The sequence below is a fragment of the Callorhinchus milii genome, unplaced genomic scaffold (assembly GCF_018977255.1).
Source record: "Callorhinchus milii isolate IMCB2004 unplaced genomic scaffold, IMCB_Cmil_1.0 Scaffold14, whole genome shotgun sequence".
NCBI lineage: Eukaryota > Metazoa > Chordata > Chondrichthyes > Chimaeriformes > Callorhinchidae > Callorhinchus > Callorhinchus milii.
This window is the reverse complement of record NW_024704755.1, coordinates 3082423-3100215: the sequence shown is the minus strand read 5'-3', so window position 1 is coordinate 3100215 and position 17793 is coordinate 3082423. Positions and strand designations below refer to the sequence as shown.

The 17793-nt window shown below is 42.3% G+C and overlaps 1 protein-coding gene across 1 annotated transcript in view; it reads left to right on the top strand.

The window, feature by feature from the left end:
* The first annotated feature begins 6684 nt into the window (after nucleotides 1–6684).
* usp10 (ubiquitin specific peptidase 10) overlaps nucleotides 6685–17793 on the top strand; it is a 30977-nt gene continuing 19868 nt past the window's right edge. Inside the window, exon 1 of the mRNA XM_042340278.1 lies at nucleotides 6685–6834. Within this exon, the coding sequence (XP_042196212.1) occupies nucleotides 6814–6834 (21 nt within the window). The 5' untranslated portion in view covers nucleotides 6685–6813. The remainder of the gene's footprint in view (nucleotides 6835–17793) is intronic.

Sequence of the window (17793 nt, the reverse complement as noted above, 5' to 3'; positions counted from 1 at the left end):
ATCAAATGATAGCTGTAGACTTGTCATTGACATCTTCTTGTATACTTGGTATATTTCTGCAGTGCAGGTGCTGTCAGTTACTTATAAATATATTATATATATATAACAGGTGTGTAGATAACAAGGGCATAAAAAGGAGGGGAGTTATGTTTCCCATTTGAATGTGTGCTTTGTACTGGCAATTAAAAATATGCAGTATTTTCTTTTACAAACATTTGGTGCTAAATTGTGTCCTGAAAGAAAAATGGACTTAAATTAAGCATGATTGCATGTGCTATAATTTTAAGAGACCGGTGTTTTGTTTCCAAAGTCTTAACAGACATTTGAAATATAGACTACAAGAATTGTGTTTAACCTGCAGTTTGCTTTGCAGGCAAGGCTGCTTTGATGTGTGTGTGTATATGCAGTATATATATATATGTGTGTATATATACACACACACAAGTTGTAATTAAAATATGTGGCTTATGAGGTATGTATTTCTTGAAATTAACAATTTATGGTAAACTAATAATATAATTAAATCGTATGCACAACTCATGAAATCACTAATTGTTTAAAAAAGCTCACTTTCTACTGTACCAATTTACATTGTCCACAAAAATAGAATTCTAAAATGCCACACAACTGCCTATTTATTCCTATTTAATCATTTTAATTTGATCTGTTATAACTCAGCTCGTCCTCATGAACCACGAGTGTCAAATCTACAAGTATGTAAACGTATGGGAGCTCGCTGACTCGCTGCCCTCCAAATATCTTTCCAAATTGTATTCTCCATTCTTTGTACCAAATAAAACCAGGTGACTAAGCTTTCCATCACCAAGTGGCCCTGTTTGCTGAAAGCTGGAATACAATAAATAAACTTACTGTACTCAAATTCAATAGATGCAAATGTTTTCACAATTGCTTTGCTAGATGAACTCTTTCAAAGGTGTACAGTAAGCTGACGTATTCTTGATTGACCAGTGTGAATGACTGCTGAGTGCTGAGAGGTATAGAGACTAGTCCCCAAGTCTTCACGTCAAAGATCTAAGGTAGGTTCATTGCATGTGTACATGTACCATGTGATTATCTTGTTTAAAGTGGTGATTCGAAATTGGTTGATTCAGGAAAGGAGAATGGATTCTCCTCAGGATGCTGATAAATGCTGGAGACTTAATTACCAAATTTTGTTTATGCAAGATTTTACAGCTTCATGGTCAGATCTGATTTCAAGAGATTGAGTTGCAGCCGATATTGTGAAGACTGACAAATGCCAGAATGTGTGTATTTCTGCATTTAAAAAAAAATCTTCTGTTATCTAGTTTACAAAGAAACAAGTTTAACACGTTTTTCAATGTAAATCGAGTCATTTTTGAGCTCAAGCCCCTCAATGCCATCTGTTCTTCCTTTACGACTTAAATGTGTCATCGTCAACCACCTACATTCACTCGATTGTTATCCCACAACTGCATTAACATGTGAGTGAATTCTGACCATTGAGTTGATCCTTTGAAAGTCGTTTTCCTCGGCTTGCCTTAGACTTTGTTTTTGTTTCCGCTGCCTTTAAATAGCAAACTTTAGAACTCGGTACGGCCATGGGAGGGCCCAGTAATCCGTTAACAAACCCCATTATTCACTGGAACAAATTCTTTATTTAGGATTTTGTAATCGTTCCTTCATATTAGAAAAAAATTGGCTGGCAGATGAGAACGTCACACACCCAAAAAAAAGGGTTGGTTACGAGCGAACGATGTTTGGAAAGTAACTTGCGTTCTTTTAAAATGCTGAGTTTGGACTTTGCCAATAGTAGTTGCACATCGCAGTTTGATGACAAAGCACATCGGATAACTGAAAGTCCTAGCAATGGGGATTATGTGGTTACTTTGTATTTCTCTCCTGGTCTGTTGCTTGATGATCTTTCACACACTGTATTGAGATGAAAATGGGAATAAAAGCATCCAACAAGCACCACTTCGGGCGCAATAAGCACAGAATAAGACTTGAGTTTGAAAATCAGTCTCCGTAGCCAGTTTATTAATTATTGGGATTCCGAGAATGATCTGTTTTTATTTTTTTTTACGGTCCCTCTTGGGAAATCTGTTTTGAAGTTCTCTGGTGCAGACAATTCTCGATGTAAACGATTGAGCAGGTTTCAGTCATCCTGAATTAGTACTGCGTCATTTGTAAATACTGTATATTAAATTAGGTAGATCAGCCTGGCTCGGCTGGTAGCATTCTCGTCCCTGAGTTAGCAGCTTGTGGGTTCAAGCCCCATAGTCGAGGCTGACATTCCAAACGCAGTGCTGGGGGTTGCAATGCATTGTGAGAGGTGGTGCCTTTCTGATGGGACAATTAAAACAGATTCTGTCTGCCCGATACTAAAGATCCCACCACAGCACGATTCGGAAAGTGAAGAGAGAGTTTCACCTGTGTCTTGGCTAACAATCCCCAGATAAAGTTGGTCATTCTCTTCACGGCTGTTTGTGTGACATTGCTGTCTTCCCGATGTGAAAGACGCTATATCGAATGCAAACGTTAATAAGTAACAGCAGCATTCTGACGCTGGAACATACATAGCACACAGTATACTGTATTTTGGCATGTGCACCTTTTAGCTAAGTAAGATCACTGGAGAGATTTTAGTTCCATCCAGATAATGTAGTATTTTAAAAATGTATCTTGTCGTGCTATGTGATGGTCGTGTTGTACAAAATACAGTGATTACTAAAACTCTCAAAAGTCTCAATAAACACTTCTTAAAATTGTCATCTTGCAGTGTATGAAATATTTTTGTTTGCAAAGGAACGACCGGGAAATCAGAGTTCTTTGTATTTAAAATTTGTAATGAAAATTTGGCGCCTTGGGACTTCCTCCCGATGTGAAAGGCGATATACAAATGTAATTTGTGGTTGTATCTGAAATAATATTGATTATAACAATCTTACTGAAAGACTAAGATGCACTTTCTGTTCATTTGAATTTTACTGTTCAGAAATTATTCAAATATGCAGGTATTTAAATTCTAGATATTAAACAGTCAAATTAATAAACAAAATTTCAACTACAGTATTGGAATCAACTTATTAATTTTTAACAATGGAAGAAAAATTCATAAGATCAGTCCATTTGTAGAGTATCAACTATCAACCCTTAAATCTTCCCATTTTTATGCTTGAATAACTACATACTTATTTTAACTGTAGAAAAATTAAGTGCACAGTAGAAAAGTGGGACTTCACTACGAAGAATGAAGGGTAATCTGGAGGAGAGAGGCTGTAATAGATGAATGTGTTGTGTGTTTTATGAATTCTTATTTACATTTCAGAATACAAAGGACTGTATTATAAATAAATGAACCTACATTTGCACCCATAATGAGCCTCACGTCGTATCAGTTAGGAACTGCTTCAAACAAGTGAACATCATGTTCATTTTTTTTATTGGAAAGAAGAATTACCAAGAACCAGTTATTCTATTATTTACCACAATGTGGGTAGCTAGAACTTGATTTCTATTTAGTTTTAAAGAACACTTTAATTATGGAGAACAGCCCAGTGCCAAAATCAAGTGAAAAGAGCTGGGTCAACAGTCTTTCCATTTATATTGGTGCAAATTGCGTTCTTTTTAGTATCTACAGTGTACTGCGTATAATTACAGAGTCGGGACAGACAGACGCCATGCAATTATCAGGATATTTAATAACCCAAAGTTCATTTGTGGCTCCACCTTTCCACTGCTCTCCGTGCTGCCTCTCTTTATACCCCCCGTCTGGCTCTCTTACCATCGCTCTCCACACTGCCTCTCCACCACATATACATCTTTCCCGGTTTACTCGTCAACCATTGGAATTATCAAAACTCATACTATTATTTCCAAACTATTATATGAAATCAACTGATTATCATTCATGCAATTAAGTGAATTTTGCAATTATCCGATATGCATTTGAGCGGCGTGCAACACTGCAAACTAATAGCTGAACAATTAAATGAAGTACACAATTATCCAATACGCAATTAAGTGGAGTGCACTATATTGAAGCAGTTCGAACATTGCCAACATATACAAGAACATTGGTCTCCGAAATGATATGGTGTTAGCTCTGATAGCTGACTAACCAAGGCCTCTTAGGTGTGTCCGCTGTCTTTCTAGTTCGTGGTATTGCTTATCTGGCATAACCAGATATTAGTTTGTAGGGGAAGGGACTCTGGACATAATGACCACTTTGTTTTACTTAGCTTTCCCTTTCCTCCCTCTCGCCTCTCCACCTCAACACCACCGAAGACCGCAGATACTATTTGAAATTTAGTGATGAGGTTGTAGAGTCCTATAGCTCAGTGGTTAGAGCAGTTGCCTCGCAAGCGAGAGACCTGGGTTCGATTCCCAGCAGGGTGAAACCTTGAGCAAGTTTCCTTACTCCACACAGAGCCTAATAATAATCCCTCCAAAACAAAACAATAATAAATTGGTCATTTTCAATCCACGACTGTTTGTGGGACATTGCTGTGCGCAATTGGCTGCCGCGTTCGCCCACAAATATACAGTCAATTCACCTTGCAGTATATTCTGTGAAGCGCTTTGAGACGTTTAGAAGATGTGAAAAGCGCTACATCAAATGCAAGGATTATTATTATGACTGCAATTTTGGATATTAATTTATGTGTAAGGTTGATAAGCAATGTAACAGATGTAGCATATACAAATTATTACAAAATTCATATTCACATCACGTAAGGATAACATTAAGTTCAATTTATCAAATATCACCAACGAACATAAGAATTGAATATTTTGGTGGTAGCTGGAAAAAAAACATGAAAATGTAGTTTCAGGATTAAACAAAATTTATTTAAGGGGTGGAAATGAAAAGGAAAATCTTATTTCATTCGGTCTCCAAGACTAAGCTGGATACTGTAAAGGGATCTAGGCATCCAATTTTAAAAGTGGAAAGACCCCAATTTATTTTGTAAAAGGTAAATCATGTTTACAGGACTGGATGATCCTTTAATTCATGCCTTTCATCGCCCTGCACACCAAGGTTGGATGACCATCATAGTTGTTGGTATTCTATCATGCTTGAGAATATGGTCATTGACCATGTGCTGTTCTCTTCCTGCTTTGCTGGCAACAAATAACTCCTTACTGTTTATGTTCCAAATACTCCCTAAAGTTTATTGTGAAAATATCTGTGGTCCCAAACTATCTAGAGGAGAACCTCAACAAGCATCAAGCATGGAAAGCGACAAGTCCATTTGGCCCTTTTATGTACAATCTTCTGAGTCTGCAATCCATACAGTGCCAAAAACATCGAAAGTAAACCCAAAACAATGCGTTGCTTTGCCAAGGGCAGCAGAAAATGAAAGCAGGGCACAGGTTCAGGGTAGCAAAGAGTGGGACAGCAGGAAATATTTATTTTACTAGAAGGTAATTAACAGTTGGAAGGGTGGATGATATCAGGTTGCTGTTCTCGTTTAAGAAACAGATCAACGCTGTAATGTCGTGGGATGAGTATTCTGAGATACACTACTAATAATAATCCTTGCATTTGATATAGCGCTTTTCACGTCTTCTGGACGTCTCAAAGCGCCTCACAGAATAGACTGCAAAGCGAATTGACGGTATATTTGTGGGCGCAACCGCCGGAGTTTTGCCGGCTGGGGGGGGTCTGCCACACTGGGAGGAAACCCAACAACATTTTCAATCTACGACTGTTTGTGGGACATTGCTGTGCGCAATTGGCTGCCGCGTTCGCCCACAAATATACAGTCAATTCACTTTACAGTGTGTTCTGTGAAGCGCTTTGGGACGTCCTCCCGCCGTGAAAAGCGCTATATCAAATGCAAGGATTATTATTATTATTATTATAACAACAACAACTTGCATTTATATAGCTTCCTTCACACGGGGGGGTGGGTAGCAGTTTCTCGGAGCCCTTAACATTGGCGGAACCTGACGCCGAGCCGTGGGTGGGGGAGAAGTGACCGAGTATCTGAACCCAACATCCATCCCACTTCCAGGAGAAAATGCGCGGCAGTGGGAACCATAAGCGACTTCCAAAATTTTTAATAACAGCAACAAATAACAGTAAGGGTTTGGTCACTTCCACCCGCGGCCGCCGGTGCGAGGCCGCCCAGGGGGCCATTGGCCGCCGCGGGTCGCCCACAAGGCACACGGTCACCACCGCGTGAGACGTCCGGGAGACGGGAATGAAGGCGCCGTCGCAAAGGCATTCGGATTATTATTATTATTATTAATATTGTCATTTTTTTTTGGGGGGGGGGGATCGCCATCGCTCAAGAGTGTATCGCCCCCCTATTCCCTCCCTCCCCCCCCCCATTCTTCTTCACCACTTCCCTCCCCCTCCCCCCCCCCCCCCCCTCCCCAATCCCACCCCCACTTCGCTGGTTGGTCATCCTCACGCCAGGTATCAGCTTCCACCCGGGAAACGACCAATAGGAGAGACCGGCGTCCAAAGCGGCCAATCGGATGCCGCCTCCTCTCTCCCCCGCCAATGGCTGAGCCGCACGATGAACCGACCAATCAGCGGAGAGCGGGCGGGCGGGTCAGCCAATAGCAGCTCGGGGTGGGGAGGGGGGTGGGCGTGTCGGAGCGCTGGGCGGTGGGGAAACCGGCCAATGAGAGCTGCGGGTGTTGGCGGCGGTGGGGCGGGACGGACCAATGGGAGCGAGGCGAGGGGTTGCCCACCCCGCCCCTGCGCGCAGGCGCGGCGGCGGCGGGCGGGCGACGGACGGACGGACGGGCCTCACGTCCGAGACAACATGGCGGCAAACGGGGAAGCATGAGTTATCTCATTCAAAGGCAGCGAAAATGGCTAGTGACAATTTAAAGGTAAAAAAAAGGGGGGGAGGTAGGGAGAGAGAGAGGGGGGGGGGGGGGGCGGGGAGGTGAGGGGTTGTGTGTGGGGGAGAGAGAGAGAGAGAGAGGGGAGACTTTAATGTGTGTGGTTTTTTTTTCCTTCTCTCTCTCTCCCTCTCCCTCTCTCTCTCTCTCCGCCTTCTTCACGCGGGGAGTAAAGTACACACGTACAGTGAGGTCCACGTCTGGGGCCCCTCCGGGCCTGACTGCCCCCCTCCCCTCCCCGAGAGGCCCGGAGTCTCTCTCTCTCTCTCTCTCTCGCCCCCCCCCCCCCACCACCCGCTCGCTCTCTCTCTCTCTCTCTCTCGCATCCCCGCACCGACACCACGCTGCTTCCCCTCCCCCCACCACCACCCACTCTCTCTCTCTCTCCCTCCCTCCTTCTATGGGTGTTTCTCCTAAGATGTCCTCCCCTCGTTGGCTCTCAGCATTTATTCCTCTCTCTCTCTCTCTCTATATATATATATAAATATAATATATCTCTGGTAATTATAATATACACATTTGTAAGATTTCTAGTGTTCGATGCAACGAGGGTTCTCCCCCCTCCCCCTCCTGTTACAGGCCGCTGTATAACACATTATAACAAAAAAATGGCACCCTTTATAGCCACATATATATATATATATATATAATTGGGATAAGGGGGAGAGAGAGAGAGAGAGAAGGGGTGGAGGTGATGTCTGTTTGAGGAGGGGACGAACCGGTTGATGATTCATTGCAGCCTCTGCATTTACCGGGCGGGCGGGTGGTGCCGCAGATTGAGTGGGTTGTCACATGGAATTGGACTGAAGCTCTGAAGAAGAACAAGGGCAACACGCCACGCTCTCCCCCCCTCCCCTCTCCCTCTCCCCCATCCCTCCCCACGGCAGCGACAAGCGACACTCCCTCCCCTCTCCCTCCCCCCCTCTCTATCTCTGTCCTCCCCCTTTCCCCCCCAATTTGGAAACATCGAAAGCGTCAAGAGGCGTACGTGTGGTCCGTTGCATATTTAATATGGACGGCGGATGGTCAGTAGTATGGCGGCCAGAGAGCTTGGGGGGTGGTGGTGGTGGGGAGGGGGAGCAGCAGCAGATCGTCCTGCACGTGGTGTGAGGGCAGTTACTTATTGACGCTGCTGTCGGGGACCCAGGATCACGAATAAGTTTTGTGTGTGTGTGTATTTGTGTGTGTGTGTGTGTGTGTTTTTTCAGTGTGGGAGGGGGTGGGTTCAAAGTCTCCAATCGGTATTATCAATGCGGGTTTGCACGGTCACCCGCTTATCTGCCCTGGTTTGTGGTGACTGGGAAGTTCCTTTCACCGCCCCTAAGTTTCTTATCGGCCTCAAACACGAAAACAGTTCGACTGCCTTCCCCCCCCCCCTCCCCTGTTGTTTGGTATTTTATATCCCCACCCCCCCAAAAAAAAGTGGGAAGAGGTTGATTTTATACATGTTGGGGTGGGGGGGGGAAGAAAAAAGGCAAAAGAGATGAAAATGCTTACCATGCGATTTGTAACGTGCAGCATGCTCAATCTGACCCCCCCCCCAAAAAAAAAACTACTACTACTATATTATGTATGGGAAGCCATCTCTTTAAAAGCAAAAATAAGATGAAGAGAACATCAGCTGTGTGTGGGAACCCGCCCGGTCACGACTTGTCTGGATTTTGGAAGGGTAAATTTTAAGTCGACAATCCAGTTCTCGAGTGAGTTACCTGAGAGATCATTGCAACAAGAATCGATGGCTGGTAAAGTGTATTTAAACGTTAAGAAAAGGAGCGGTCTGAACGGATATACAGGTTTGCACGTTTTACCTGGTCTTGAGGTGAATTGTTTTTTTTTTCTGTTTGTAAAATTCACAGTGTGTGCGATTTTGGTGAAGTGTTTCATTCAAACTTGGTTCTGCAGATCCAAACCCAAGCATATTTAGGCTGTCGGTTAGAATTTTTTGAACCGAGTATCTGCGATTGCGCTTCATGCTTCTGCCGTTTAGTGCCTGCACATGGATGGTGGGAAATCGTCAGCCAAAAGTGTGCGCTGGGTTCTTTTCCACAGAAAATAGCATTTCAGTAGGATTTTGCTCGCAGCCTGGTGGGAATCTTCTGCTTTTCAGTTAAAGGTAAATCCGATAATCAAGAGGCGGGCAGTTTGAACAATGTAACTAAAAAAATATTGTGCAACAAGTATGACTTTCCACTTGTAAAATAAACTGGATCTTTATTTGTGCACAGTCCACTTTGTAATTAGTTATTAGAATTTATAAGTGAAAAACCCACGCAGTAACATTTCTAATTTGCGTGAACTTCTGGCAACATAATAATAATAATCCTTGTATTTGATGTAGTACCTTTCACATGAGGACATTGTCACAGAGTGCATCACACGATTTATGTCATTACTGTAGTTTGTAGGCAAACATTCTATGTATAGGCAGGATGCATTCAACTCTGGTTTGAATACTGTAACATGGTGATGGGTTTCCACGTCTGTCAAGACACCCGGCTGTCCAAAAAAAAATCAGTCTCATCTTCCCCCTCAATGTCCTTCCCAGTTTGGGCCACTGGTATTGATCAGAAGTACTAGCCTAGACCGATTTTCTATCCACCCCACATAGCCCAAGGGCATGAAATCCAATTGGTGTCTTAATCCAGTCTTGCTTATCAGATAGCTTGGCACATGTCACAACCTTCTGTTCTGTGGCCTTTATAGATAGTCACTTTGTCCACTTGGCCAGTGTCAGTCTGCAGTAGCAGTGTGGTGAAACTGACCACACATAATTGGAGTCTAAATTGTTTTCGGAAATATAGAAAAACAAGAATTCTGTAAATTCTCATCTATTTTGGTGAGTAGAAAATATTTAAACAGATAGAGCACTTTAATTATCATGGTTGAAATAGTGTTTCTTTTAAACTAAAATCCCCATCTACTTAATTAGCACTCAACTATGAACATATCTTTTTTACAAAAAAACTAAGGTTAATACTGTGCTGTCTTTAGTTTCCTTTATACGTTAGCTGCTAGCGGGGTGTCATGACATCTTCTGATGACCAAAGGCTCATATTTCCCAAGTAGTTTTATGCCAGAAATTCGGTTAAATTTGCACCCTTCTAACTTTGAAACTTTTACACCAAAATGATAAAATTGATTAGTCTTGCTCCCCTGATGATTTGGTTAATTTAGAGAATGAGTAGCAGAGGCTTGGAGGATCGTACTGAGCTGGGTTAGTTGATCTTAGCCAAAGTACTAACATTGGTTTCAGCATGAGGGTTTGGGAAGGGAAATTGAGCCTGGGTTCCTACAGGAGGTGAATATCAGGTGAGGATTGAATAGGACTTGGTTGCAATATCTGTACAGTCCATTTGGCTATTGACATTTCGTGTCAAGGTTTGGCACTTAATAATGGTGAGATGGAACCATGCCCTCAGGAACATAGAAAAGGACAGGAGTTCTGCCTGAATGGGAAAATATTGATTAGGTCAAGGGAATGGTTGAAGATGTACAACAACAACAACAAAATTTAATTTTTATAGCGCCTTTCACAGCGGGAGGATGTCCCAAGGCACTGGACAATCAGTGTTTCGGACCCGAGCTGGGGGTTGGGATCGGGGAGTGTGGAGGGTGGGGGAGGAGGGTGATTGAAGGTACGGTCGAAGAGGAGGGGTTTGAAGGAAGCAAGGGAGGGAGTGAGGTGGAGGGAATGCGGGATGGAGTTCCACAGGGTGGGCGCTGAGTGGCTGAAGGCCCACTCGCCAATGGTGGAGCGCGTGAGGTGGGAGCTTGAGGCAGACCGGAGCCCGCTGAGCGGAGAGAGCAAGCAGGTTGGTAGAGGGATAGGAAATTTTAGTGGTAACTATGTATTAAAAGTGTAAATTCTGGAGTTTCTTTTTATTATTTTAATTTGGGCTGAAAGGAGGAAGTTCCAAATTTTAGCATATATGTGTAAGAATTGTCATAGCAGGATTTAGCGTTAAGCTCGTAAGACTAGTTGTTGATTTGTCACTGACCTACCACCATAATAAAAAGTGATGTGCTTGTTGTAGGGAGCATAGATCAGTGAACACAATTTAGAACTGCAAAGTATTTGTCACAAAACATATTAAAATGTTTTAATCTCTGTCTAATGAACCAGTTTAACTGTAAACCTTCTGTTTTCTGCTTGGCAATTCTTCAGAACCGCACTTTCCCTTTTTATCACCCTTTTGGACTAAGTTTAAATACTTTCTTTCCCGAATATTTCTTCCTATAAACCTAGTTGTGAATAGATTTATTTGTAGTTTTTTTTCTCTCTAAGCTACTCAAAAAACATTAGAACATCATTTTAATACTTTTGTAAATTCATCTGAGGTGCAAATGGGTAATCAAACAAGGTGGGGAGTGAGAAGAGGCAATTCTCGCAAGCAAAAACAGCTACCGGAAAATGGTATACAAGTTCCTTTATTGGCTAATTCTGATATTTTAATGTATGCTTAAGTGCGTATCTTTCTGCCTACAATGTAAATGAAGCTGTGTTAGGAGAACACAAAGGCCAACCATGAGGTGGTTTCATATGCGCCTTGAGAGGCAGCAATTTTAAATACTGCCTCTGGTGTTATTGGCCTCCATTTTCTGTAGCCATTGGCTGAGTGGATGTTTAAGCTGCCCAGGGCAGACTAGTCATGCATGGCCTTTATTGACCTTCTCTAAACATGAGGGAGATTTCTGGGATGAAAATGAAAATTTCAAACCTAACTTTTAAACAACTACCATGATCTCCTTTGCAGTATCTCTTATTGGCGTTGCTGCTCTGGAATCAGTCTAGTTCTGTATGCAGGTAGGTTCCATAAAATCGGCAGCTAAATTAATGCTACGATTAGCTTATACTCCAGAGGCTCGGTAAAGTTTCAATGAAAGTTGCAATTGCGACAGCGTCATTGGGCATCATGGGAGTTGTTTCCTAGTTCTGCTTTCGAATTCAAGATCCTCATCCTCACCTACAATGCCATTTACGGCCTCGCTCCCTCCTACCTCTCCGGCCTACTATCCCCCTACCTACCTGCCCGTACCCTCCTTTCCTCCGGCTCCGGTTTGCTCCACATTCCCCGCCCCAACCGCCCTACCATCGGTGGCCGGGCCTTCAGCCTCTCAGCCCCGAGGCTCTGGAACTCTATCCCCCAGTGCCTTCGACGCCTCCTCCCTTTCCTCCTTCAAGGCCGGTCTCAAGACCTTTCTCTTTGAACGTGCCTTCAGCTCCCCCGTCGACTCTCTACCCCCTCCTCGCTCTCTCCCTTCCCTCACCCTGACCATTTCCCCCCTGCTCGGGTCCTGACCCAATGTACAGCGCCTTGGGACGTCCTCCCGACGTGAAAGGCGCTCAATAAATGGAATCTTGTTGTTGTTGTTGAACACATGTGGGTTCCTGCATAGAACCAGCATGTCATGATTGGAGTGATGCCATTGTCTAACACTTGATTTTATTGCTTGGTGCACTACACTGAAATCATCACAGAACCAGAAGGCAAAATAAATATAGTAGAGGTTCGGAGAATAACTTCAATCACAAAATGCAGTTATACAGCCTCTGTTTTGTGCCTTCAATATGGGAGTTATACGCCAATGAGATGATATATAGTTTACTTGATTAACTGCACATGCCTACATCTTTGCACGTCATGCTCCGTCGCTGTAAAGCGCTCTGGGACACTACCCTGCATGAGGGGAGCTATATAAATGCAAGTTGTTGTCTTTTCATGATATCACTCCCCCAAACTCCTCCACTATTGGTGAATGGCGGTCAAGTATATTGGTGACATGCCCTCAACCTTGTTGAATTTACAGCAGTTGTTTATGATGATGCCAATAAATGCGTCGTTAATAATGTTCCTTTCACATTTGTGCAAAGGTTTTTAACACCTGTGACAGTTTTCATTATATTCTAATGCCATTAGCATTGCAGCTAAACAGCTGTTAATGGTGGAATGCAAAGTGTTTTGAAAATGTTTCCGTTAACTATAGCTTTTTCAATTCGGTTTAGACTTCCATCTCAGGCAGACTGCATTCTAAGAGACTTCCTAGTTTTAAGATCCCATAATCTCCTGTCTGTCGCTGATGATTGGTGGCCACACATTAGAACTTTGCATTCAGTCTTTGTTCACAGTCCAGGTTGACAATCCAGTTCAGCGATGGGAGAATGCTGTCTGCCAGTGCACGTAGAGGTCAAATATCCGACTATGTCTGTGCCTACTATTTGAAAAAGAAAAGGGAGTTTTTCCCAGTGTCCTGGCTAACAGTTCCCCAGATAAATTTGTCGTGCAATTCATGGTTTGTGGGATGTTGCTGTGTGCAAAATGGCTGCTTTGCCTATCTACAGGTGCATAGTGATTATCTTTTGTCACTTGCTTTTGAAACGTTTCAAGGCGTTAAAAAGTGCAAGGATTATTTAGTTCATTTCTTGAGCTACCAGGGATCTGCATACACACAAAATGCAAAGATGTTTGAAATGTGCATCACCCCCTGTCAAGGCCTCTATTTGTTCAATATCACTTGCACTGTCGCAAGCTCTGATTAAACCCAGTATTAGATTCTAAGCACGTGAGTACAATTTCAATACTGAAGTGTTCCAGTCCAATTTAGTGACTGATTTGTTTGTGCTGGTCTAAATACTGCACCAAACTGTATGCTGATCTGGCATTGGTGCCAGATCCTCAGACTGCTGATTCATGTTGTCTGCTCCAACATAACAGCTGGAAGCAGCAATATGAATAAACTCTGGTCTTTAGACTTACCGGCATGAATCGCCCCATGCCTTTGCACAGCCAATAGATACTTGCCAATAAGTTGAATGTGTGTGTGATCGGTTGAGCGGGCACTTTGGGTTCCTCTAACTCGGAACGCTGCTGTGAATGCGCACGTAGAGTAATGCTTCCAGTTCTTGAAAACCTAGCAACTTTAGACAAGTATGAACTTGTGAATGCAAATGTGATGATAAGCTATGCCAGTGCTGCTCTTTGCACATGTTTGCTGCGATACTTCCGTGAAGGTTTATTCCACATTTAGACATGTTGTGTCATTTTACTGCATGTGGATTTTATTTATGCTCCGAGTGTAATGGTTGCTTCCAGAAGTTTGCCATCGTAGGGACATAGGGAGTAACTTTGTTCTGATTGAGAGAAAGAAGTACATTCATTACATCCTCAATCTTGACCTTTCCCAGTGAGGTGAAACGCACTAGATTACAAAATTATAACATTTTGCATTCATAGAAAATTTGGCGAAACGAGGACAAGTTTACAAGGCTATGGGGAGTGAGCGGGGGAGTGGGATTCATTTGAATAGCTCTTTCAAAGAGCCGGCACGATGGGCCGAATGGCCTCCTTCTGTGCTGTATGAATCGCTGATATATTCTGTAGTGAAAACTTGATAAGACCACATTAACAGTGTGTGCAGAAGGATGAAATTGTAGTTAAAAAAAAGTTCTCTCTATGACAGACGAGATGATGATTTAACCACTCCTTTTTTTAGATGCAGCCCTCAAGTTCTCCAGCAGAGGGGGTAAATGTGGATTGTCACAATTTCTATGTCTAGCAATTGCTTTTGAAGCTGTATAAATGTTAATTGGGTGGGGGGGGGGCGGTGGGGGAGGTCAGATTTTGTGTAATGGCACCTTCGTCAATCAGTCAAACAACCAGTTGCCATTCGTTGGTTGGACTTGTGCAAACAACCATTTGAATAAAATATTGGAGGGCTGTTTTTGAAATGGCATCTTCTGGTTTGAGATATTCCGTTGAGATTACAAGGACCAGTAAGAGCCAGGGAAGAAGACGGTAGAGAGAAATTCCTTCTAGGAACTCCTGTGCTAGAAGGTGTAGAGTATTATGTGCTTTCGGGCCAGGAAAGTTCCTTTTTAGGTGATGGCCTTTCTGCAGGAGCGTTACACTACTCAAATAGCAGTTACTCAAAGAGCAATTGGATGTTCTCCAAGTTTACTGGCACAATTGAACTACTGAAATTGCAAGTCGTAGGAAGAGAAGGGTATTTCCAAATTATCTATGAATGAATGCATGACACCAACAGTATTGGCTACAGCTTAGCTTGTATAAGATTGCCTAGATATGATGACTGTATTCTGCCTGCTTGTATTTTGTTTTGCTATTTATTACTCTGAAGTCTGAGACTTTGCTCTAATTCTAATTACGCTCATCCCTGTAAGTATATTCACAATTTGGTGAAAAGCCCCTTAGGTAGCTATATATTTGCTCAGAACTGTAGAACCAGGAAGAAATATTTGAGCATGAGCGCATAAAGGCTAATAAAAGCAAAATGAAATGGGTCATGGGTAGAGAATTTATATAAATCTTGGTAGTTCAATTGTGAAATCTAATTGTTGCTGGCAACTAGATTTCCTGTGCAGTTGCAACATACTGTACTAAGTTGGAGATTGATGTACTAATGTTGATGACTCTTGAGTATAGATTATTTTCTTTACCTCCCCTTGGGCACCAGTAAATGTTTGATATAGTTTACAGATTCACGTGCATTAGGGCATGGAAGCAATTGCTAATCATGTGATTGCATGGATTAAACTAGTACAGTTGGCTAATAAAGGCACTGTATAGTTAGGTTTGGTCGTTCAAGATTACTTTTACAGAAGGTAGCTGCAAATTAGCATGTATATCTGCAGGGGATAAATGTTTTGTTTTTACATCAGGACATCTTTATAGTTCTTTGATTTGATTCATAGGAAGGTACAGCTCAGAAACAGGTCATTTGGCCCATCCAGTTCGGTTGGTATTTATGTTGCACACAAGCACCTATCCTAGATCATATCCCAGCTTTCCCACCGTATCCCTCAACTTTATTCTCTCTTAACCACGTTTCCAGTCTTACAATACATTAGAATAGTTTGTGGAGTAAACATTGTCCTGTTTTGTCTATATGGCATATGAACTGGGAAGAATGCAGACAAGTTAATGGAGTGTGCGTGCTTCCCTAATATTCTAGTTGGGAGTCGTAGCATTCAGCTATTTAAGCCATAGGATATCAAATTCCATCCCTGGGGTTTGTTGAGCATGTCAAGTTTAGCCCTATTGCTGACAACATTGCTGTAAACTGAATGACGTGGCACATATGCTGGTGTGCTTCACTACTGCATCTTGCGGTGGTTTCAGCTGTGATCTGCAACCATCTGTGTACCAGGCATCTAAAAGACGGTGTAAGCTGGGGAAAATAGGCCAAATGAAACCCTTATTCTGCAAGTTAAGATGTATTACAGTTAAGAGTGTACTCGCTGTGGTTAGAATCCCAGTGATTAGTAATTTTCAGGCAGCAATACACTGTTGGTTTATCTAGCCTACTTTATCCAACTTTCTGCCCAGCTCTCATATTTTAATAACCTTGAATCGTTTCCATTTTAAGTGACTTATTACGTTTGGAAGCTCTTTAACATTCCTTGTTCCATTACCTGTACTGAGAGTTCCACATGTCAATCACCATTTTACTTGAAACTATAACCTCTGATTTTTTTTAAAAAAAATCTGTCCGGTGCCCTAGCCACCTGATCTGATCAGGTGGCGAGGGCACCGGACAGATCTGGCTGATCTGTATGTCAACTCCAATTATCTGCTCTTGCCCCGTATCCCTTAGTATCCGGACTTAACAAATATTTATGCACCTCAGTCGTAAAAATGCAAATGGATGCAGCATCCACAACCTTTTGAGCGAGAGCGTTCCAGCTTTCCACTACCTCTTGGGTGAACAATTCCACTTTTTTTTTAAAAAAAACTCCTTAAACTTTGCTGTGCAACTGAGAGCGTTTCAGACTTTTCTGTGAAGTGATGTGACTTGTAGATAAAGGCACTGTGAATACCAAGATTTTTATCTAGCAGATTGTTGACTGGGAGTTTCACTGAGAAAAACTGTTTTTGAACAGTGCCATGGGACCATAAATGTCAGGCCAATGGGACCTCGGTTTAACATCTTATTCGATGGACATTGCAGTGCTCCTCTAGCCTATGAACTGAAAGTCCTGACCTTAGACTTGAGGACTTTGAGCCGAGAGTGCTATCGACTGAACCAGGCTGACTCCTGGGCTTTGAAATTAGTAGGAATTTGAAACTCCTGAGATAACACTTTTAAAATGGCCATGGCCAAGGCAAACACATCGTCTATGTTAGGAAATTCAATGTAATAGCTGCCATAACTCAAGATGGCAGTCATACTATTCAAGATGACCACAAGAGCTGTTTAGCTTGATTCAAGAGGGAAAATAAAACCAATTTATCTGTTCAGTTGTTTCATCCTCTGTTGTTGCTGATCCATAATTTTAGCCGGTCCGTTATTTGTAATCTTGCCTTTAGCCTAGTGGATACCAAGGGTAATTCAGATTGCTATTCGAATTTGGTTACCAGTGAAGCCATAGCAAGTAGCTTGGATTAATGCCACCTGAAAATGTGATTCTCTTGCCTCTGAAATGTTTTTTTCTTATTTTTCTGCAAATTCTTCTTTTTGACACTCATCTGAAAGTGCGGTACTGTTTAGTAGGAACAACCAGTCTCCAGCACTTCATCTAAGTTGTGTGCTGACTAAGACAGGTCAATTCAACATAGGCCAACAATTAAAAAGGGGCTTATTGACCTGTATAGCTCATTGCTACACCATCTAGTACACTTGCCCACAGCCTTTGATGACTACTCTTTTCACTTTTATACTTGAAAAAAGTTGTTGTAATACTCTGCCTCAGTTTAGTTTAATGTGATGTTATTTGCAATTGCCAATTATGAGTTCCTGAAGACCAGCGAGGGTTGAGTTAAACTTTTTCTTCAGGCTGTTGTGTTTTGAGGCACCATCTGTTTTGCCACCGCCATATGTGTCTGGTCATAAACGCCTGTTTGTTTAGTCCGTCAATCCAGTGTGTATAACAGGTTTATGTTGAATAATAAAAAGGATATCTGAAGTATATGATTAGACTTAATGTTTTAC